Source organism: Taeniopygia guttata, chromosome 1 (genome assembly GCF_048771995.1).
Source record: "Taeniopygia guttata chromosome 1, bTaeGut7.mat, whole genome shotgun sequence".
NCBI classification, from domain to species: Eukaryota; Metazoa; Chordata; class Aves; order Passeriformes; family Estrildidae; genus Taeniopygia; species Taeniopygia guttata.
Genome location: NC_133024.1, coordinates 83,163,919 through 83,186,757, shown reverse-complemented (window position 1 = coordinate 83,186,757; position 22,839 = coordinate 83,163,919). Strand labels below are relative to the sequence as shown.

Genomic DNA, 22,839 nt, shown 5'->3' with positions numbered 1-22,839 from the left:
GCACCTTTTTACTGTATTTACTGATTTTTACATTTTGGAACAGTTTCAGGACTCAAGCTGCACTATCACAGTTGGAAAAAAAAAAAAAAAAAAAAAGAATGTTTTGCTGAGCAGTGGTAAATACACTTGCCATGTATCAAGTATATATATGTACTGCAAAAGGGGATGAGTCATACAAAATGTTGCACCTCACCAGTGTGATCATCTCAGAGAATGTATTTATTGACAAAGGATCTAGCTTATAATTCCAATAAACTAAGATATTGATTTCTCATTACTACCATTCAACCTAATTAATGTGTTCTTCCTCCAATCATCTCCAGAGTTACAGGACTAAGTTACAGACACTAAGGTTCTTTGCCATTTCCCCTGCCTTCATCACTGCAGTTACCTACCTCCCAGTGTTAGGTTTATCGTCATCCTCTTCCTCATTATCAGAAGCCAGGAAAGGGACTGCAGCCAAATCTTCATCCTCAGCACGTATACGTCCCAGTATGCTGAGGCCATGTATTTTGCAATCAATGCCAGAGCTTCTGCACTGCTTGATTGCAATCTCAATATATCTGTGATACTAAGAAGAAAAATACTCTATTTACATCTTTTGGGTTCTATGTAACTTCATAAAACATAGGAAATAGTTAGAACTTTTGTTTCACTTTGTCACTTTAAGAAAATAAACCTACCACTTTAAATGCTTGTCATTTCAGCTGTAAATAATTAATGCTTTATCATTAGCTTATGGCCTCATTCATATAAGAAATATATGAAATACAAGAATTTCTCATATAAGAAATTTTACTGCCAGTCTCATAGAATTCATTATGCATTTCCCCTTGCTGTTGCTAGAAAAGATCAAAACTGCTATCCAAAATTATCCCCAAAATTTAAGTTTACTGGAATGTCTTACTGGTTCACAGGTATACTGACCCACATAAAACCCCTTAAAATATCTAAGTCTATTATAGTGTTACTTTGTGATTATGGTAAAACTTTTTAGTATAATTAACTAGACTAACTTGCCAGAAATACTGCTAAGTTAAGAAGAAGAATAAATACCAGGCTTTAATGATCACAACAATAATTTTCATGCATCTCTTGCACCACAGTATTTTTCTGTTGCACACAAGAGTAATTCTCACATGAACTTCACTTACTTCAGTACAATCACTGAGTAGAGGCACTGTGGTGTCTGTAGGATTTATATTGATTGTCTTTAGCTCTATAAGGTTATTTAAGGAATTACCCCCTAGAAAACAAAACACAGAATTAAAAACATTTTAGGATATGGTGCTTGTTTCACAAACAGGCACTGTGCATGTTAAACAGATGGCTATGTTAACAAAAAAAAACAGATAAATACCTGCTGTTGGGTGCAGAAAAAATATTTTTGACTTCTTAGAGAACATACACGTACCTGAAACTACAACTAAGGAGGGCATGTAGCTGCTGTCTGCAGGGTCCACTATCATCTTGAGTCTGTGAACAAGAACATCTGGAAAAATCTCCAAGCGAATCCAGTGCTAGTGGAAACACAGAATTTCATTTTTAGTAGTATTGTTATGATCACCATATGATTAACAACAATATGTATGTGATGTTTTTCAAGAAAGAGTGGAAAACATCTCTGAATGGTACACAACAGCTGCAATATATGGCAACTGGCCAAAGAGAAATGACCCTGTGAACTTCTTGCTTGTCCAACGTCCAATTACTAGAGAAACAGCTGCAGCAAACTATTTACTTCAGCCAAGACCAACACCACTGGGAAGACAGAAAGCACAGTACCACTGGAGGTAAAGTAATGGGACATAATACAAGTATTAGGTTACAGTCTATAGAAAACCTGGAGTAAGGGTACTTGGGCATATTCTCAGCATGGCCATCAATAGAGCATCAAAAGGCAGAAGACAGATCAAAAGGCTGCACATCCTGGTGCTTAGGCTGGCAACACAGCACAGCTGCAGGCCAATGAAACTGGTAAACCATAAACTAAGGAACAACGTCTTTTATAAATTACCTGGCTGCAGGAGTCAAATGTACATTCAGTAACTTTGCCAATAACACCAAACCAGAGAAGCTGTTGCCTCTCTCCAAGGCAGAGTGGCCTTTATAGACCAGAGAGCTGAGTAATCACCAATTGTATGAAATTTAACCAGGGCAAGTGTGGCATTCTCCATTAGGGATGGGGTAATCCTGCTTATACTTACAAGCTGGGGCACGAAAGGCTGGAGAGCAGCCTCACAGAATGAGATGGGGGTTCTAGTGGATGAACAGTTGCACATGGGTCACCAGTGTGCACTCACAGTCCAGAAAGCCAACTACATCCTGGGCTGCATCAAAAGAGCAGTGACCAGCACGTCAAGGGAGGAGATTCTCCCTCTCTACTCTGCTCCTATGAGACCCCACCTGGAGTGATGCCACCAGCTCTGGGGTCCTCAGCACCAAAAACCCTCATGGATCTGGTATCAGAAAAGAGTCACAAAAGCAATCACAGAGATAAGACCATCTCTCCTACAAACACAGGCTGAGAGAATTGGAGTTGTTCAGCCTGGAGAAGGGAAGGCTCTGGGGAGATGCTTTTAAGCATGAAGTATATCAGAATAAAGCATTTAGAGCTTAAAGTTACCTTTCCTTGTGAACCAGAAGACTGCCAGCACTGCTCACTACCATCAATAAGACGGGAAGCCTGATTTACAGAGGATGAGACATTCAAATTCTTGACTATCCTTGACCAATCATCCAGTAACATTCCCCGCTGGCTACTGTGCCGTCTCTTCAGCTGCTTTCCAGAGCGCCCACTGAACACGGGGGACTGACCTGCAGGGTTAAGTGACACATTTAGCATGCACCTCTCAAAGAAAATTGGTCCTTTGAAACCCATAAGCAGGGTGAAAGGATATGTAACAAATCCAACATCTTGGTTATGTAAGGCTACATTTAGGACACAGGTGCATGACACATTGGCATGGTGATGCTATGTAGTAATGCTTAAAGGGCATAGCTCCTTTTTGTACAGGAGTTTCAACTTTTCCAAGTTCTTGACTAGACAGCTACTTGAAAAGGTCCTTCAGTTTAAAATACAGATCAAAATTTATGATAATGTGTAATTCAAAATACAGGTCCACAGCACACCAATTTTTTACACCACTACAGCATACAAAAAACACACAACTAAGCCACAACAAAATTCCCCTCCCAAAGAATAGAAATAGAAAAGTTGGAAGACTGGAAAATCCAAATCTTGTTCCAGAAGGTGGTTTGGCGAGATGTAGATTTCCTCCCTGCAAAAACCTTACTTCCACTTCACTGATTTTGTAGCATCTAGAAATCTTGACAAAAAGAATATTTTCCTACAGAGGGCAAGGGGAAATATTACGGATTCATGCCATTCCAGTTGCACAGCCATCTCAACTGACTTATTAAAGGAATGCTTTTTTGCTCATTAGACAAACCATCATGTACACACAATCCATGTTCACAATCTCTAGGGGGAACCAGGTTTGCTCATTTTCCAGAACAATTACACTGGTAATGTGTAAATACAAAGAAATTTAGTCCAGAAGTCAGCATCATCTTGCAAATACTAGGGATAAGATTAATTGTTAGACAGGTGGATGGAAAAGAAGTAAAACAAAACATTAGGTAAGTTTTGCATAACAATGCAACACCCAAAATTTCTGGAGCTAAAATGGCTGTACCTGTTCTTGCCCTAGAGAAAAAAAGTCTGATTATGAGCCTTTTAAAAGGCTTCCCTTTCCCACTACATCCTCTGGAGCCTCCACATCACAGAGGAAATGAGACAACAGCCATCCCACACTGACAGGCAAAATAGCTGAAGAGCAACTGAAGCATAAGAAGGCATTTAGGTATTTCCAGCTGCCCCTGGCCCTATGAGGATTCTATTCATCTACATCTAGGCTGACAGAAAAAGGCAGGACGATTAGGAATGTACACATTTTATTCCTGGTGTAAATAAAAATGCCATTCTGACATGCAGAGTTACTGTCACATTGACATTTTTTAAACTATTTAACAATACAAAAATGGTTTAGGGGTTAATGTTTTGTTGTAGTCCATCACATGTAATTGTAGCAATGCTATGGCTTTTTTTGTCTAGGGGGTCAATCTGAACACCAATTTCATCATATTAAGGAGCTGAAATCTAAAACTGTTTTTTTCAAAACAACTTAAACGCATTTTAAATTAATCTAAGAGACACACTGCAAAACTTACCTGGTTCATTTATTCTGCCGAAAGTATGTCGGGTGTTATGCTTCCTGGTTTTAAAACACGTTTCACAGAAGTCAAAATCATCACAGTTTCTGCATTTGAATCTAGGCCCATTGATAGGAAACATCTGACAGCCATCACACCTGATTTGACAAGAGAAAAACAAGTCTATATATATGGTACAAGCTACTTGTTAATGAGACAAGATAATAGAATCACGACAATAAGATAAAGGATAACCCCTGTACACTAAAAGTAAATAATGACTTACGTTACTCCAGGATGAATGCTGGGGACCAATTCCATTTCTGACAACAAGCCAGTCCAGTGTGACTGTTGAGGAAAGTCTACAATAACATCTTTTCCATTGGCACTAAATGCTGTGACAAAAATGTAAAGAAAACAAAAGGTGTGGCAAATCTCTACAAAATGAAGCCAAAAAACCTTAGAGTAGTACTCCATTTCAATTCTTCTACTCTGATTTCTTCTTAATTTTTTAAGAAGAAGTTCCCAAGCAAGCATGTACTCCAAAGCACAGATGCAGAATGACCAAAATCTGTACCTCTTCAAAGACAGATTACTTCTATTACATCCCTTACAGCTTGACACAAGTGCATTCCACTTTCTCCTCGCTTCCTTATGAAGCTTTCAAGCTACAATTACTTCTTAAAGGAAAATAATTTGTGGTTCATCCAAAGAGTAAATGAGAACTACAACTGGAAGCTGCACAGACGCTTAAGGACTTTTCCCGTGTGCAAATGAGGTGACTCAAAAGCAGATGGACAGGCTAACAAAATGGGCCCCAGAGTACATGTCTATAAATTCACCACAGACTTCAAATGCATTCTATATTCTCTAACATCATACAATACTCCACAAAACAGTGTGATTTTTAAGTGTGTCTAGAAGAAAGTCTGCGTGGTCTTGAGTTTCTTACCTCCCCATGTTGAATACACATTACCTTTGACGATGCCCACGCTTCGGTGAGTAACTGAGCCCCATTTGTATTTGGGTGTGGTGACAGAGCTCTTCACACGCACTTTGTCACCGATCTTGATATGGGAGGCAGAACTCTGTGGTGGGAATCCTAGCAGATGCAAGAATAAATGGAAAGTGAGTGGGGCTTCCCCCTCCAAAACTACATCTCCCTTAGTCTACCATTCACTTTTTCAGTAAAAAAGCAGTCAGAAGTGAACTCACCTAAAAGCTCAACATGGATGTATCTGACCCAGTAAGTACCACCCTTTTGTTGCCAATCACACTGCACATTCAAGTCATGCAATCCATCTCGATCCAATTTAATAACTTTGCCTACATCTCCTTCACAAACCTCCTCATAGGTTCTGCAGCACCTAACCATCATCCCCACCTAGGGAAAAAGGACAACAGAATGCAATAGATCTGTAAAGGCTTTAGTACCAACAGGAAAGCAGTTTCTATGTTGCTTTTGATCATCACACTTACCTGAATATTCTCCCTAACATAGACAGCATAGTCATCATTGCTTAAGAAATCAGCTCGTTTCTTATAGGTCTGGCTCTCTGTTACAACAGCACCACTTGACTGGAAAAAAAAGTCCAAAATAAATATCAAAGAATTACACATTTTGTTTACAATTCAGATAAATAAAACTGTTGGCAAAGACTAAAATAACTCAACAAAAAAGAACCCACTGAATATCCCAGCTCCATGCCAAAATTGGAAAAAACTTCAACAGGTTCAACTCACTGTAAGGATAACATTTATGAGCCACTTGATTTTAAATTAAAATTTACTTTCCAAAATTACTTATCAAGGAACATAGATGCAAATTTTCAAAATGTTTGAAGGAAGCTGCAAGTTGCTTTTATGAAACCTGATTGCCAAGGAAACTGAGAGGATTTGTCACTACTCTAATTACTCTTGAAGATAGACATTCACATTTCACTTCTTAGGACATTTGTTGGGAGAGGGAAAAAAAAATGGTGAATGATAATCTCTAACCTAAAGCTTACTAACTTTTCTTTAGACAGTACAATGAGATTTAAAGTACTCCTTTAGAAAAACAATCTAAAAAATTAGATTTTATTTATTAAAAATTATTTCTTTCAAGATTTGATTAGCTTAGTGTTTTAAGATAACTACTGCATTCCAGCTATAAGGAAAATTTTCAGAAAATTTTGTTCTGTTCTGAGTATTAATTTTTTTTCATTAAAGGCAATATATAGCAGTTTTTCACAGCAATCCTGATAAAGACAGCTAAAGCTGTCAAGTTGATTTTCTTCAATATATGCATTAATTTGAATTACAAAATCCCACATGTGCAAGAAAACTCAACCTAAGTCCTTCAAGGATAAACAGAAATATGAAACCCATTTAATTTTATTGACAAGTCCTTTTTTGAAACAGTTCTTGAAAGTCAACAGAAGACTAATATAAATTCATATTAAAGCTATCACTCTCAATAGGCACTGTAACAGTAATTTTATCATCAGTAAGTGGAAGAAGTTTTTATAAGGAAAAGGCTAAGTTGTTTAATAGCCTTTTCTGCCATTTATTCACTAGGTCTTAAGTCCTTCCTTGTAGGTAACGTATGTTTGTTTTTCAGACCAAGAAAAAGGAGAAGGGAGAACTCCTTTACTAATATTACACTATAACATCAAATATTTTTGTAGAAACTAAGAGCATCTATCAGGGGTACTTGAAACTACCACCTGTGAAATACCTACCGGTGTTCTACCCTCCGCTGTGTTAACTCAAAGTATTTAAGGATTATTCTTGGTTGTTTTATGTCATGTCTTAGAAACACAGGGCAAACATGATCCTTGTTACAGTTTTGAAAGCTTGGGACAGCAGGTTGTCCTTGTACTCTCTTCATTTTCCCAAAAAGGGAAGAAATATAAAATTTGCAGCTAGCTAGCATAACTTAGGTTTACTAAGTTAATACTCACAACAGGACAAGCAGCTTCAGCTTCTTCCACTTCTTCTGCTATTTCCTCGTCTGAATATTCATCAGAGATAGTATCAGCATCAGAAAGATCCGTGATTTGAACATCAGGGTGATCCAACAACCAGCCAACTAAGGCTTCCACTCCTAACACAGAAAACAAACTCCGTTTGTCTCCAAGGGATTCTCTGACATTGTTAAGATTGTATCCAAAAAGAAGATTAAAACAGTACTTATGAGGGAGAAGTTATCAGCTTGCAATTCTTCTTCTCCTTGTAATTATTATTTGTTTTATGAAACAAAATACCTGGTAATCCAGAAGCACTTCCAGAGGTTCCCGACAGAGACTTTAGTGCAAATTCTATGTTCTTCCTAGGAAATCCCATTTCCATAAGTTGAACTACAATGGGGAGAGGTGGAATTGGAGACTGCTTGCGTTTCTTCACTTTTGTGGGTCGGATATGTTGCACTGTAATGGGTGTTGTAGCTTCACTAGAGCTGCAGTCTTCAAACAGTGGAGTTGAAGGATGTGTAGACTCTACAGCCAGGTACTGGCACACTGCCAAAGCAGCAGCCTAGAGGAGAACAAATCAATCAGTCCAAGCAGAATAAGAATATTTAGTACATCTGTGTGTGTCAACATGCATGCCTTAAACATTATCTGCCCAAAAAGGTTCAGTGTTACTTCTTTTTTAAACCTATAATTTAACAAGCTTCAATTGGAACGTGGATTACAGAGTTATTTCTTATGTTACTTAGCAGAAAACACAGACTCTACCTCAAGCTCCTGCTTGTCAAATATGGCTTTCACAGGTGATGGCTGGGTAGCAGCTGACAAAAGCTGCTGCAAAAGGATCATGGGAGGCTGAGGTCCTTCAGGAGACATATCTCCGATGTCAGGAGAGGCAACTGCTCCATCCTCTTAAAGAAAAACATTATTTTAACCAAAACTGTATAACACGGTCAATCAGAATATTCTAGGGCTTATTGTTATTTCTCACATATTTCTTCTCCAGAGATACAATGCATTTAAGATTAAGCTATATGTACCACAATCTCCATACAAAAAAAGTAATAAATATGTAGATAAACAAAATATTTACTAAAATACAGCCAAGACATGCCTAACAGAAACTACTCAGTGGACAGTGAATTTGCACCTTGTGTCTTTTGAGTCCACCTTTTTTGTAATAACACTATTAGTAGGAGGTACATCCAGGATAAACCACTTGATGTAGATAACCAAGAATTTTGGTGATCCCAAAACCATGGTGCTTACTTTCTGGATGTCCTTCAAAATATAATGCATTAATTATAGGAGTTATTTTCCTATAATGTACCTCTTGGGAAGAGCTCCCCTTAGGGATTCATTATCCCTTCAAAACAAGATACTTTTATTGAACCAATTTGCTCACAATTCTACACCTTTCATATTTAATTTTGTATTCCTGTTGGCATAAACATTCATGTTTCCTAAATCTTTACTCTGACTACCACATAAAAAGTCCTCCCTTCATTAAACAATAACAGTTAATAGTCCTCTACATATATTGTTCTTGTTTAAAAAAAAAGTGTTACTTTTTTTTCCCCTTTAAAAATGATGATAAGAGTGAAACCCTGCTCCCTTCCTAAAATAACCCTGTAGATTCTGTTGACTTAAAATCTGGCAACTGACAAGAAAATCCCACAAAAATATCCATATAAGACAAATATACTATTATATTTAAAGATATTGCATGCTTCACAAACATCCAGGGAAATAATACATACTCCAAAGGCATTGATAGCTATGCCAAAAGGTGACATAGTTATTGTATTTATTTTTATATGTGGAATGAAGGTAGAAGAAATAATTCAAATTATTAGAACTACAACTCCTTCAACTCCTTTAATACAAGGATTAAGAAATTACATTTCTATACTTGTGTCACTGGAAGCTGCAAGACATTAGAAGTAAAATCAATAGCCAATTTTAAGTTTTGAAGCAGAAAAATAAAACTACTGCAAAAAGTATTAAGTATTTTAAAATTACTTACAAAGCTTACTAACTATAGAAGACCTACAAATTTTCCTAACTCTAGTATTTCACGTTTCAAACACTTGATGTTCTTAGTTCTCAAAACTTGAGTTAAAAAGTCAATCTTTTTTGACATAGAAGCTTAAAACACACAAAAATTTTAATTTTTAATCTTTACAGAGCAAACTGAATTTCTACCATCCAACTGCCACAAGCAAGGATTATGGTCACATACTCCATCTACCATCTAATCAAAGACCAGCACAGTCAGGGAGCATTCCAGAATACCTGCAGGATTTAATGCACACTCCTGAACAGCTGGCTGGGATAAGATCTGCCTCAGTGTATCCTGGTGAGAAAGCAGAGCCCGTCCAGCTTTTAGTATGTACAGCTTTAACTGCTGGCACCGCAGCAGATCCAGATCAACTTGACCTATCAGAAATATTAAGCAGCCATTAGTGCTAGAAATCTCTTGTATTAGGGAAGAAAGATTATCATTCATACAACCTCAGCCCAAACATCAGTTTACATCTTAACTCACTGTGTACTGCTCACATGAGTTAGTTTAAACAGCACACGGATCAAAAGTCTATACACATTATATGACTCACAGTATTAAAAATACTGCCTTCCTACTTTTCACAACCTGGACAATCATACAGCTGATTTATAATACAGTAAGTGTAGCTAGAGATGTTACTTGCATCCAGTATTTTAAACAACTCAGTAGAGTAAGATCAGCCCCAAACCTTATTTACATTTGCCCATCAAAGATATTTCACTTATAGTGCAGAGTAATTCATTGTCTAGCTAAATTTGTCTCTTAAGCGCCTATTACCCAGTGATGAATAAGAAAACAGGTAAGGTTCTACGACACCCTTTTCCTCATCTATGTTTGCTGATACTAGTATTTCTCATAGCATATTCATCTACTTCCAAAGAAAACAGACAGCAAAAAGCCCCCATCTGTACCTGAAAGACCTTGATTGGGAGACTTTGTTCTTTGTTTTTCTATTTTACTTCCAGCCAGATTTACTAGTTGAGCCCAAATAGATAGCATAGGTTCAGTGAAAGGCAAGTTGTTCACATTAAAAGCCACAACTGGAAGCTAGAGAGTGGAGAAGAACCAGACAAAAAAAATTAACAAAAAAAACAGGTAAGCATTTTCCTATAATCTCAGGGTCATGAAAAAGTTTCAATGGTTATTAACTGCAGAAGAGGAAAATTAGTATTTGTCTTACTGCTCTTGACCAGGAAAAACTAGAGAGGATTTCTATTCCCTACACAGCTCCTAAGCCTGTATTTCTACCACACAATTGGTGGTTCTTCTTGGTGAAAAAGCAGAACAGAGTCAAAACAAGAAAGAACTCCAAACTCTGAAGCGAACCAAGCTTTCACTAAAGCCATATCTAGCAAATCAAGTTAAATAGAAAGCTCCTCTCATCTAAGAGCTATAAAACATGCTACAATAACTTGGGACTTTATCTCAAATCAAACAACTCCAGCTTAAACACCTCTTCCTTTCACCTTCCCAGCAAATGAGGACGGGATTAAAGGTCCTGCAGAGGTTCGCATGAGGACCATCTTAGATGTGCATTCGAGCATCGCGTGGGTTGAATGTCAGTGTATTTAGCCAATGAAGAACTAATGTTTTCTTTGGTCCATACTGGAGTTTTACACCTTCCCAGTGTTAAAGCCTTCACAAAAAAAACTTACTGGTTTCAGTTGATTCAGAGGGCACACTCTGCACGTTCGCATGTCGTAGAACTGCACAGTGATCTTCCCTTTTGGGGTGATGCGTGTCACTGTGCCTTCTCCAAATTCATCATGAACTACTTGTCCACCCAGTCTCAAGCGACTATCTATGCCACCAATCACAGCCAAGACTGCCATCAGAGCTCCCACCTCTGGATTCTCAGTGTCAGGGAAGTAGTCATCCAACACAGCCTAACAAAGAGCAATAAAATTTAACTGTAGGGAGTAAACATACCCTTCTATCTGGTTTAAAATACAAAGTTAATCACACATATTTCAACTTAAAAATTACAATACAAATACATACAAAAGTAGAAAAATGGTTTCAATATTAAGCTTAATATTGCTTACAAAGATTTAGTATTTATAATTTCAAAATAAATATTGCTATAAAAATGAGCTTATTTTAAAACGTGGAAACTACCCCTTCTGACTGTTTTCCTGCAAAGATGTGGGTGATGGAGGTTAGCTGAGAGTTGATGTACTTGTTTATGAGTCCATTCCACTGGCTGAGCGAATGCAGCGTCCTCAGCAGTGCCACTATCTCTTCTGCTAAAGTACTACTATGAGTGGCAGTTAGAGATGCTTGGGGCCTGGCCTTTCTCCTCCTCAGAGTAGATTCTGGAAAGATAAAGCAGTGGCAGAACAGTTATGAGTTTAATGCACACATTTCCCATACAGAAAAACAAGCCACTGATGGAAAATTCCTCTACCTCTGAGTAGTGGGATATCCGAAGAACAAGTACTAAGCAGGCTCCCTAAAAATCCAAACAGTTTTTCCACGAGAAATTTCATGTCTCTTGACCTTTCATTTTTATCCCAGGATGGGAGTACTGCTTTCAATAAATGTACAGCAAGGATCTAAAAAGAGAACAAAATTACTGTTATTCTAGTCTATATCACCAAATACTAAAGAAGCTCTCAAACTTATTAAGTACAGAAGAATGATGTTTTTAAAGTTTGCTTTCCTTTGTAGTTGTTTTTTACAACGCTGATTTCTTTCCAGCTTTGGAAATTCCAGAGCTACTGATCTTGAGTTTGCTAAGGGATATTTTAAAAGACATGGATACAGTTCAGAGTCAGTAACAATTTTACTGGTACACTGTATTAGTGAACCAATCTCTTAGGACATGAGACGGGCATACCAGAAACAAAAACAAATAGGAAAAATAGGAATACAGAATGGGAAAGTTTGTTCAGACTGCAGACTCAAATTAGTACTAAGATGTATTTCAGAATGAAAGTTTCCAAATGTTCTGCAAAGAAGCTATAATAGTTAAAATTCATGAACTATAAAGCTGAATGGTGGAAGGCAGGCAACAGCAGCCACAGAGACATTCAAAAGTAGCCACTGTGAAACCAGGGCCTCCAACAGTACAGGAGGAACAGTCTGGCCCCTCTGAACCCAGACACTCAGTGCAGGACTGACAAGTAACAGGGGAAGGTGCAGCACTGCAGTATCAGAGAGCAGAGGGGGTTGCATATTTTGAGTAGGAGCACTTCAGGTTTTAAGCTTCCTCATCGTCTACCCAGAAGACCAATACAAGTGACTAACAGCAGAGATGATTCTCCTCTTGCAAACTTCTGTCAATAACATGTCTTTATAGAACTTCAAGGTCTCATCTTTTCATTGTCCTTAAGTTGGTACATGAGGAATGGTCATTTCTCTTGAGTATGCCCTGAACAGCACAGATGACTCTACTGCACTAAGTCCTGGAGGATAATAGAAATCTCACCATTCTAAAAATACTGACAAGAATTTACTGGAAGATCACACAAAAAAAATGAGCAGGCCTTTATGATACAAGGCTTTAGTTAACAAATGCTGATGGCTTAGCAAGTAAAAGAATAAGATGACCTTTTGATCCCCAAGCCTTAAAATTTGGCAGAGTTATTCCATAATAAATTTTCTTTTCAGTCTCATGTAGAAGGCACTTGCTAAGAAACAGCAAAAGAGGGAAAAAAAAAAAAAAGAAAAAAAAATCAAAAGAAAAGAAGTGAGAAAAGGGGAAAGATGACAAGGGAAATAAAATACCAAAATAAGATGCAAAGATACAGCTTCTTAAGAGAGACTGTAATTTAAATAATATTAAGTTTCCAATGGAAATAGGGACAGTAGACAATACATAATTTGGTAACTTTAAATGAAATGTAACTTTTACCAACCATATACTTGCTATTCTTTCATTTATTCAAGTTATAGGAAATATTATATGGGAGTTTCTGAAGCACAGTTCTGGAACACTATTTTCACCTTTCTTTCAACAGAACAAGTGAGTCCCTAGTATCCTGAAGGCTCAAAATTCAAGAGGTGTACATTAAAAACAGTAATTCCTAAATATAAATAAAATATTATCTTTTTCCCAACTAACCAAAAACTGATTTATGGACATCTCCCAGCTGTTTTGTAAAATACATCTTTCTTTTTAGGACAACTAAAGTATGCTAATTTTATTGCCTGTTGAAGTAATTTGAAAATACACACATTACCTGTCTCTGTAGTGAAGCAGCAGTGAAAGATTCATGCCCCTCAACAATTTTCATTAGCAAAGTTATCCACTGAGAGGTACTAAGAGTGCTGCACATCTGAGGCATGAGTGCTATGCTTCGAATGAATCCCAGCGTGCACCAACTCCTATGCTGTTCTTTATAAACTAATTTATTTGGCAAGGAAGCTAAAAACAAAAAGATATATACATGTAATAGTAAACCTTTTCACCAGCTATGTCGTTCTCTATATGCTACATGGGACTTTTCTGGACAAATCAGAACACCAAGATATTTCACTGTCTTTACATGAACTATTAAGTTCAATTTAAACGCAATTAATTTTATAATTATTGTAATTAATTTTATTAAATATGCCTTTATAACAATTCTCATCATTACTCTTCTTCTTCTTCATTTCAAAGTAGTTGACAGCATTACTTCTCTAATTACAAGAAAACTACAAAAAGGAGTATGACACACGCAGTATCCAAACACAAGAAGGTTGCTAATAAATTAATTGTCTAAGTCATCAATTCACATCTCATGCATTTGTTCTGCTTATACTGTTTATATTCTAAGAATACAAAGGATCACTTACATTACCTTTAAATATTAAGATTTTAAAAGCTCTGAAAATGCACTTTCCAGCCATTGGCCTTAAAAGGATTAAAAACTAGTAAGAAAAGATTTACAAACTTACAAGACAACAAAGCACAAAACAAGCACACAGCACAGTCAGAGTGCTGTAATATACCTGATTTATCTATTGTTCCACTCTCCACAAGCATTCGGAGTAACCCACACAAAGTCCGAGTGGCATCACTTTGCATGACTTCAGCATGGACACCAGCAGAGAGACACAGTGTCTGCAACAGGTTCACAGTACTTGTCAGCATCATGGAAGTAGGGTGGAGATTCCTTTCAACTTGTTCTCCTTCTGAAGGGAGACACAAAAGGCAAAGGAATACGTTAATACAGAGTTATCTTATTACACAAAGGTTCTCAAAAAAACATTTTGTGAATGATTTGTCAAATATTTTCTCTAAGATGATCTGACATGAAGAAAATTCCTCATTGCCAACTCCTAAGTAGTCCAAAATATAAACCAGGTATTTTGCACATATATTTAAAAGTTTGTTTTTTTTCTAGCAGTACCCAGCTGAAAGGAATTCCAAAGTATTGCCAAGAACAGCAAAACACTCTGACTAAATGTATAATTAGACCATATATAACAGCCACTTCAGATGCTATTAACATGTGTTAAAATGTATACCTTCAGGCATCTGTAACAAACTGTTTCAACTGAAAAATATTATTTCCTCTACCCTGAACATGCAACAATGGGACACCACCTTGTCTATGTTTCTCACAGTAAAGTTATATTAAGGAAGATTCTGGTCGAAAGTGTGCACCTCTTAAATGAATCTTCTCTGATGAAGCATTTGCTCCTGTGACAAACTCTTTTTATATTACAAGATACCAGTTTTAAAATTCAGCTAAAAGTGTGCCTCCAGGTTTTTTTTTTTGTTTGTTTGTTTTTTTTTACCAGAATCATCCTCAGTGTCTGAATCCTCTGTTGTGGGCTGCGTTGCAGGTGGTGGCTCAGCTAGTTTGAGATCATATTTTCCCTCCTTTCCCATTCTGTAAGAATTTGTACTTCCAGTATCCCACTGCACTCTAATCCAGCCATCTTCTCCCAGTTCTCCAATCACACGACCCAAACCTGGTGTGGGTCCATCCTGACAGAAGAGAGAGGTTCAAGTTACTCAATCAGCAATGCTAATTTGTACCCAAAGCTCATAAAATAATCATGCAATTGCTCCCTTTTGCTGCTAACCCAACGATCAGGCAGTTAACATTCAATGGGGTTTCAAAACTCAAGCATGAATTCCAAAATAATCACCCCAGTAAGTTGCATTTGGACACTCATGATTAGATCTCTTTTACTATGTCTTGCATAAATAGAAGTTATGTCCCACATAGTTGGAAATGGATACTATTATAGCAAATAAGTTATTCAGTTTCCTGTTAAATGGCAAATTAGCAGTCTTACTAAAAGAGAATTTTAAACATCTCCAAAAATGAAGCTAAACAAATAATTGACATATTTTATGTTAATTCTCCAAGGCTTTTGTGGTAAATGGTCAGAATTGCACAGCATTGCTGTAAAAGGGTGAAGGATTGATAAAGCTGGCTGTGAAAAACACGAGCTGGGCCTCTGGCTTATCTTGCACCTGGCTCTAAGCAAGGCCTAACAACTGAGTGATGTTTGGAGTGACATGGAGCTCTTGTTCACCCTTGTTTTTCAGCAAGGCACAAAAGGGCACCAGGGCCCAACCAACAGCCACACTACTCCCTAGACCATGAAAAACAAGCCTGGTTATAAATCCAGTTCCTTCAGGAGATAAGGATGCACATGGAGATGAACCCTCTGATGAAGGTCAGAGAGCCCCTACTGCTGCCTCAGTACATGGAGGATGACCAAAGTGTTCATTCTACCTCTTTTGTCAACTATAAATTCTGGCAGAACGTAACCAAGATCTTCATCGAGGTTGCCTACTATAAACTTAGGCAATCCTCAGGATGCAGATGAAGGTAAACATGGGATGTGTAATAATGCACGTATGGCCAAAGTCACCAAACCCCACCTATAGCATGATTCTTCCATCCCATTGGGACAGGCCAAAATTTACAGTATAAAAGAGTGGCTTCAGGGGCAAGAAAGGGCTGGAGAGGGAAAATTCTGCCTGCTCAAGATCTGTTGATAGGCTACATCTCTCTTTTTTTCCCAAAGAGAAGCCTTTATGTGACCTTCACATCTCCAACAACCTGGGAATACTGATTTACATACACACAGATACATATATATATATATAGTGCTATTGGATCTCTTGCTATACTTTGTGTCACAACACATACTAACACTCTGTATTAGAGCATTTATCACCAGCAATCCTGAGCCTGCTTTTCTGGTGCCTCAATTAACCACAGTACTTGTGAATTTGGATCATGAAAATCCTTACTAAATCCATCAGACCTACAGAACTGCAGTGGTAAACTGCACTGTTTGTGCTTCCATACTCATGCAAGTTCTCCTCCAGACTCAGACTTTCAATGCTAAACTGGGCTACAATCAGAATTTAAGCCCAGCTGCAGCCAGCCCCTCTGATCTTTGAGGACCAGCTGGAATGGGAGATTTATTTTCTGTTAATTTCCCATATCCTTAATTCAACACTTTTGGAATGTAAAATTCCCTTAAGTTCGATGGACCAGAAACGTACACAGTCCTCTGAACAAGACTCTAGATAATAACACAGCCAAAACCTGTATGAAAGAAGTTGTACCTGATCACCCCATTTCCAGTCTACCCCTCTGACCACTCTGGTCCCAATTTTCATCATGGCTGCCAGCTCTGGTCCAGAAACAGGGAGCTGAACAGGTGTTGTCTCCTTTCTTGACTCTTCTAGGACTGTGGCAGAAGCCCCATGAGAAGAGGCAATCATATCCTCTTCAATATTATCAGAACTGGGTCCTAAAATAGAAAAAAACACAAAAGATATTAAATCCAGCTATACGTGTATATACCTACCTTTATATATATATGTCACGCATGAACTTACAGGCATGTAAACTTTGTCATATAAAACCAGTAACAAACAGGAAAGCTGGCTTGCAGGTGTTAAGTCAAATGACCTTTTAGAAAACTGAGGTGTAATGGTTTTGAATGCACAGGAATTGAAATACTTAATTTTGAATGAAAAAACAAGTGACAAATAAGAGACAATAATGATGACTCAACTGGCTCAATGATTCTACAAACAGAACTTTTTGAAAAACTTTCAATGCACACTCCAGTAAAACACAACTTACAGAACAAATACTTGCTATTATATAAGAAATTAAAGAGAAACCATGGCAATTTGAATCCAATTTGAATCATAGCAGAACACACTAGAGAACTTGTATAACAGAACAAAGACAGTTTCTAGCTTAAATATGCAGACTGGGAACATTTTTCCTATTTAGAACAAATGAAGTGGAGATTAAAGTTTTTACTACTTTAATTTTAAATTTTCCATTTTTAATTTATTTGCAACAGTTCCACCAAAACTACACATTAACTGAAATTTTAGCAAAGGATGGACAATAAGCAATAAAAAAAAGGTTGCAATTAAATTAACCTCTTTCTCAATCATGCTTGCAGATGTGCTTTCTGTATCAGGGTAAAGATAAATAGCATTAAGCACTATCTTCAAGCAGCAAAGTGATTCTGTAATTTGGGTGCACCAACAGGTAAAAAATACAGGAGATTTGTAGAGCAAATGCTTTCTTCCAAGTAAGAAAGAACAGTACCTATCAGCCGCAGTGTGGTTTGTGTCAAGGCCAGCATGCCAGAATTGAGGAGCAGGCTCAAGGTATTCGCACCATGCTGCAGCGTCAACATGTTCAGCATGACCAGCAGAAAACGTGCTTGTGGAATAGTTCCAAGACTTGGTCCTGCTGGATTCTCATTTGTAATTGTTTGAAGAGGAACAGGCTGCAGACCTAGTTCAAACATAATATAAATAAAGTCAGCTGACATTGGGAACTACAATAGAATAGGTTACAGATTTGTTTGATTGATGGTTTAAATTATTTTTTATTCCCAGCTTGCTGTGAGAACTTAAAAGCAGAAGTTCCAAGAAACTGACTAATCTGTATTATAATGCTAAAATGTTACTAATGAGTAATCAATCACCTGCTGCTGGGAAATCAGCAATATACTCGAACAATGAAGTGGGTTAACACAGGGTCAAGGTGGGAAGGTTAGAACAACACACAAAAACAAAGTCGAAGTAATTCTCAACACAAACAAATAATTAGGATTTCAACATCCTAATTATTGGGAACTTAAAAAAAAGCAGTAATATTAATGTAAAACAATTTTCTCCGCAGAAAACAGCAACGAGATTCACCTAGTTCTTTAAACTTTGCATTAGCATCTAGCAAGATGTTCCGGACATTCTGAATAGCCCATGCGTACAACTTTCCAAAAGTTACTTCCAGCAGCATTCTGTTAAACGGCGGAATCAGATCGACATCCTTCAGGCAGTCAGTAAGAGGTTCCCTTCAAAGAAAAACAACAACAAGAAAAATAAGTATTGTTTTCTTATTAAAGAATTCTGGAAGCAAAAGCAACAAGAAGTTTTACCCTATATTGGCTCCTTCTGGAATAAGCCTCTGCCATCCACAGAACATGGCATACTGCACAGATGGGAGCAAAAAATTTTTAGCTGACAATTTCAGAATAGTGTCTATTCCCTCCAGACGAACTTCTGCTCTTTCCAGCTGTCAAAGAGAAAAAACCAATTGTCATACTTATGTAAATTACTGATAACTGTCATAATCATCTAAATGGCACATTTTCGTTCATGTCACCTGTTTTAATAAACATTTTCTCATTTTTTCTACATCCACCGGCTCTTCTTTAAGTGCAAATTCAACAATGGTGTTAAGGAGGGCAGACTGGGGATACAAGCCTTGAACATTTTGCTTCAGCCATTTGTATTTGTGGACACCTGTAACTGTACTCAGAATTGGCTGCCACTTATCCTGCAAAACAAGAAGGTAGGAAGTTACAACTTTTTAAACAACTTTAAATTACTAAAAATATAAGTTATTTCATGCAAAGCAACTTCCAAATTTAAAATACTAGGGGGACCAGAGGGGGAAACTTTTTAAAAGTCATGAAAAAGCTTAGTATTATTTTAACTCATTATCTTTTTTACTACTGCTACATAAAATTTCAAATGCCTTAATGTTCAAAAAAAAAGGAAGTAACTCATCACAACATTTTATTTTGAAATGAAGCTCTAAGATTATCTTTAATTTAAAAATTAGAGAAGGTATCTTCACATATACTAAATATATAGTACAACCTTATTTTTAAAAATCATTCCAGGCGTCACTGAAACAACATGTCACAATTATACATACCAAACACCATTATCAGAACATTAAATGTCAAGCTATAGCAAGCACACTTTAGGTCATTCTTTTTTCTCTTGTTATTTTTATTGACAATGTTGATTCAAAATCTAATATCCTACCTTGGGTGATTTGATCGGTATAGGCTTTTTATCTATAGGTACAGGACTGTGAGGTACCACACAAGTTTCTTCTAAATCACTCTCTTCATTTCCTATTTTGGATTCTTCTACATCAGCAGATTCAGATTTTTTTGGCACTATAAAAAAATTATTATTTTTTCATATAATCTGGTTAGATTTTACAGCATCACATTTTTAGGTTTGCATGATAATCTAAGCACACACAATGCTTAAGATCTGTCTGTAATAAAATGGAAATATATTCTTGGTAAACTCTCTGTCCAACTATTACCAAGTTAACTTTATTATTACTTGCAGTATGCTTTTACCTTTAAAGACAAACTCATAAGCCCTTTGGTGTCTGTTCCCCACATTAACTTATTTCCAGTTATAGCATTGTTTGACTACACTTTAATAAAACATGATTTCTAAAAAGATGTCACTTCCAGTGGAATGTTACTAAAACCAATTCAGAGAGTCTGATATTGAAGGATCATTTTTAATACACTGGAACATGAAGAAACGCGTCTCAACTAAACCTGACATTTTTGTTTGCCAGTTCTTGCTGTAGGATCTGACATGCAACCACTGGTCTATAAAACGTCCTGAAAAAGCAGCAGAAAGCAAATGGCTTTGATGCTTTATCTAAGGAGTCTCATATAGCAGCAAACCTTGAAATAAGATGGATTTCCATCGTTTTAAAGAGAATGCAACATTAATTCCACCTTACCTCTTTTTTTCCTTTTTTCTCTAATGATTTTCTGAGCTACCCTTCGCCATCGAGGCAAGGAACTAAGAAGTTTAAATTTGGACATTATAGAGAGATCATTGCAAACTGCAGGACGCAGCTCATTGAATAAGAACCTCAAACGCTCAATGACAGGAGCACAAACTTCTTTGTAAGAACGCCCTTGTTCCTGATGTGTCTACAAAAGACATTGAAAAATGAAATTACTGTATAATACACAATAAAATTAACAACATACAACTTTTTAATAAAATACTTCAAATGAAAATGCATCAGCAGCTAAGAGGCTTACCTTAATCAGTGAGCATTTTGCTTGGTAGACAACACGACACACATCCACTACAGATTTTGGTAAGGTTTTGTGCTTTACCTGGTCAACTCCAAGGGTACCAGGATGAACAAGAGACAGTGCTACATGACCTTAATGAGAAAAGACAATGTTTGAATATGCATTTCCAAAACCATCCATAGCAGAGTTTAAACTGGTCAAAACAAATACACCACAAGCCTACCTACCCAAATCTTCATGCTTCAGAAGACAACACAGTAACAGACGTCCCACTTCTTCCACAGGATGCTCAGGAGGGAATGTGATTGGTGTTGTTAAATGACACTGTTTACAGTACCTCTCTATTTGACACAAAAAGTCCTAAGAAAACACACAACAGCCTCCATTTAATTTCAGTTTTAAAATACAATGAAAGGACTCAAAATACCACAGGCAGCATTTAAATAACACTGAATCATCTCCACAATCGGAACGTTCCTGAGATACAGTACGCAGTATTGTGCAATTTAACACACAGCAACTACAACCCAATACTATAAACACCCTACATCCTTTCTCAAGAGAAACATGAGTTAAGGAATAAAGCTACTACTACTTTGATCTCTTACTGAGATAGATTATCTGACACAACTTTCAATTGTCTTCTGAACATGATTCATCATTGTCACTATCCCAAATACTTATTTAGGGTTTTTTCATAAAGGAGCTGAACTCTGAGAGTTAGAAAACCTGAATGTATTACAGAAGATAGTGCTCAACGTAAATCACATGGTTTTAAACAATCTCCACAATTCCAACCATGTCAAACCTGAACCACAAAACCCAAAGGGATTTTAAGAAAAAGGCATATGTGAACCTGAAACATAAAACATTTTGCATCTTGACAAAAAAAACTCCATCCTAGTTCAACTGGAGGTGAGCAGGATCTCTCAATGGTACTGAAACTTGACATGAGAAGTAATGTATTAACCAAGTTTTTTGTAAGAAGATTCAAATTTTTCAGTTCCCCCAGTAAAAAATTCTGAGGATGAACACACTATTATGCTATTAAATGAAATATACACATTTTTCCATTAGTAGTACTCAACCATTCCCTTCACAAAAAATAATTCTGAAATAACTTTTTCAATTGTTTTGCGACCACCTTTGGAGAATTTTCACCACCATTACCACCCTTTAGAAACAGTATTTGTGCACAGAACTGCTGAGGGCTTACCTTCACAGTGTGATCCTGAATATTATTATCTGCAATAGCTTGGAGAAAGGGCTGTGAATGGTCACTCAAAGTTAATCGATGTGTATATAGTTTTGATTTATTTGGGGTGGTGTTACCAGGTGAGCTGCAATGGTCTTCATCTTTTTCCTCATTGTAACTGTAATGGATCTGACTAGTTTGCAAGCCTCCAGAAAAGATTGATGACTTCAACCATTCTAAAATAAAGAAAACATGAGTGAATCTTCTGATCAAAGACCAAGCTACCAAGACTCAATTTCCTCTAATAAAATGCATTCACAGACTTCAACAACATTTAGGAGCTTTCTCATTTGCTAAAACTTTTTCACAGGGGGAAAAAAAGGATTCTGTAACAAAGAAACAATTAACTAACAGGGCAGCCATCATATATTTAGAGATATAGGGCCTTAGCAAATTTTCTGCTATTAATACTGAACTATATCTTCTATTCACCAAACCAAGACAACCAGTAAGAAAACACCCAATAGCTCATGATCCACTCTTAAATGACAACAAATTGGTGAGATAGGAAAGTGTGTAGCATCATTTTCTATTTTATGTTGCAGACAATGAAATTCTAAATTCAACTGTCAAAATTATCTAATCTCTATTTAAATCTTGTTAAATTACTGGGATCATGATGAGTGTGGTAGCTAATGCTAAGAATAAAGAACTTCTACAGAAGATATCAAGACTAGAAAAGTGATACATTTTTGGTTAACTTATTTGTCCTTTGTCTCTTTCTTGCATGCTTTGACAAATATTTATCACTTAATAAAGCTCAAAATGGCATCCTGCTTACTGGCACATTCAATTTCCAGAGGAGAAAGTGGTGTGCTCATTGCCAGGTAGGAAGCGTGCAGTCCGAGGAGAAGACCCAAATTTCGTTCTGTGTCTATCAGAGGTGATGACAAAGTGCTGAGATCTGGTGTTGTAATCACTTCCTGGTCAGGCTGCACAAAAGAAATAGCAATTGTAAATCAGAACTCAGCTCCAACAAAAAATCTGACAGCAAAGCAATGCTTAACTTTAGTAAGCATTTACTCTTTATTAACATTTTT

The 22,839-nt window shown here is 36.9% G+C and overlaps 1 protein-coding gene across 7 annotated transcripts in view; it reads right to left on the bottom strand.

Moving 5' to 3' along the window:
• HERC2 (HECT and RLD domain containing E3 ubiquitin protein ligase 2) overlaps positions 1-22,839 on the bottom strand; it is a 101,551-nt gene that overhangs the window by 34,578 nt on the left and 44,134 nt on the right. For all 7 annotated transcript variants that reach the window (XM_030277734.4, XM_030277750.4, XM_030277740.4 and 4 more), the window contains 31 exons: positions 22,581-22,731; positions 21,761-21,975; positions 20,772-20,904; positions 20,548-20,675; positions 20,238-20,433; positions 19,508-19,644; positions 18,837-19,010; positions 18,610-18,746; positions 18,374-18,525; positions 17,772-17,963; positions 16,763-16,950; positions 14,965-15,157; positions 14,173-14,355; positions 13,419-13,603; positions 11,642-11,789; positions 11,353-11,549; positions 10,890-11,120; positions 10,146-10,281; positions 9,462-9,605; positions 7,935-8,077; positions 7,464-7,731; positions 7,161-7,303; positions 5,695-5,793; positions 5,431-5,599; positions 5,192-5,317; positions 4,502-4,610; positions 4,234-4,373; positions 2,627-2,817; positions 1,415-1,520; positions 1,155-1,246; positions 396-571 (listed from right to left, as the gene is read on the bottom strand). In XM_030277734.4, the coding sequence (XP_030133594.4) occupies positions 396-571; positions 1,155-1,246; positions 1,415-1,520; positions 2,627-2,817; positions 4,234-4,373; positions 4,502-4,610; positions 5,192-5,317; positions 5,431-5,599; positions 5,695-5,793; positions 7,161-7,303; positions 7,464-7,731; positions 7,935-8,077; positions 9,462-9,605; positions 10,146-10,281; positions 10,890-11,120; positions 11,353-11,549; positions 11,642-11,789; positions 13,419-13,603; positions 14,173-14,355; positions 14,965-15,157; positions 16,763-16,950; positions 17,772-17,963; positions 18,374-18,525; positions 18,610-18,746; positions 18,837-19,010; positions 19,508-19,644; positions 20,238-20,433; positions 20,548-20,675; positions 20,772-20,904; positions 21,761-21,975; positions 22,581-22,731 (4,982 nt within the window). The remainder of the gene's footprint in view (positions 1-395; positions 572-1,154; positions 1,247-1,414; positions 1,521-2,626; positions 2,818-4,233; positions 4,374-4,501; positions 4,611-5,191; positions 5,318-5,430; positions 5,600-5,694; positions 5,794-7,160; positions 7,304-7,463; positions 7,732-7,934; positions 8,078-9,461; positions 9,606-10,145; positions 10,282-10,889; positions 11,121-11,352; positions 11,550-11,641; positions 11,790-13,418; positions 13,604-14,172; positions 14,356-14,964; positions 15,158-16,762; positions 16,951-17,771; positions 17,964-18,373; positions 18,526-18,609; positions 18,747-18,836; positions 19,011-19,507; positions 19,645-20,237; positions 20,434-20,547; positions 20,676-20,771; positions 20,905-21,760; positions 21,976-22,580; positions 22,732-22,839) is intronic.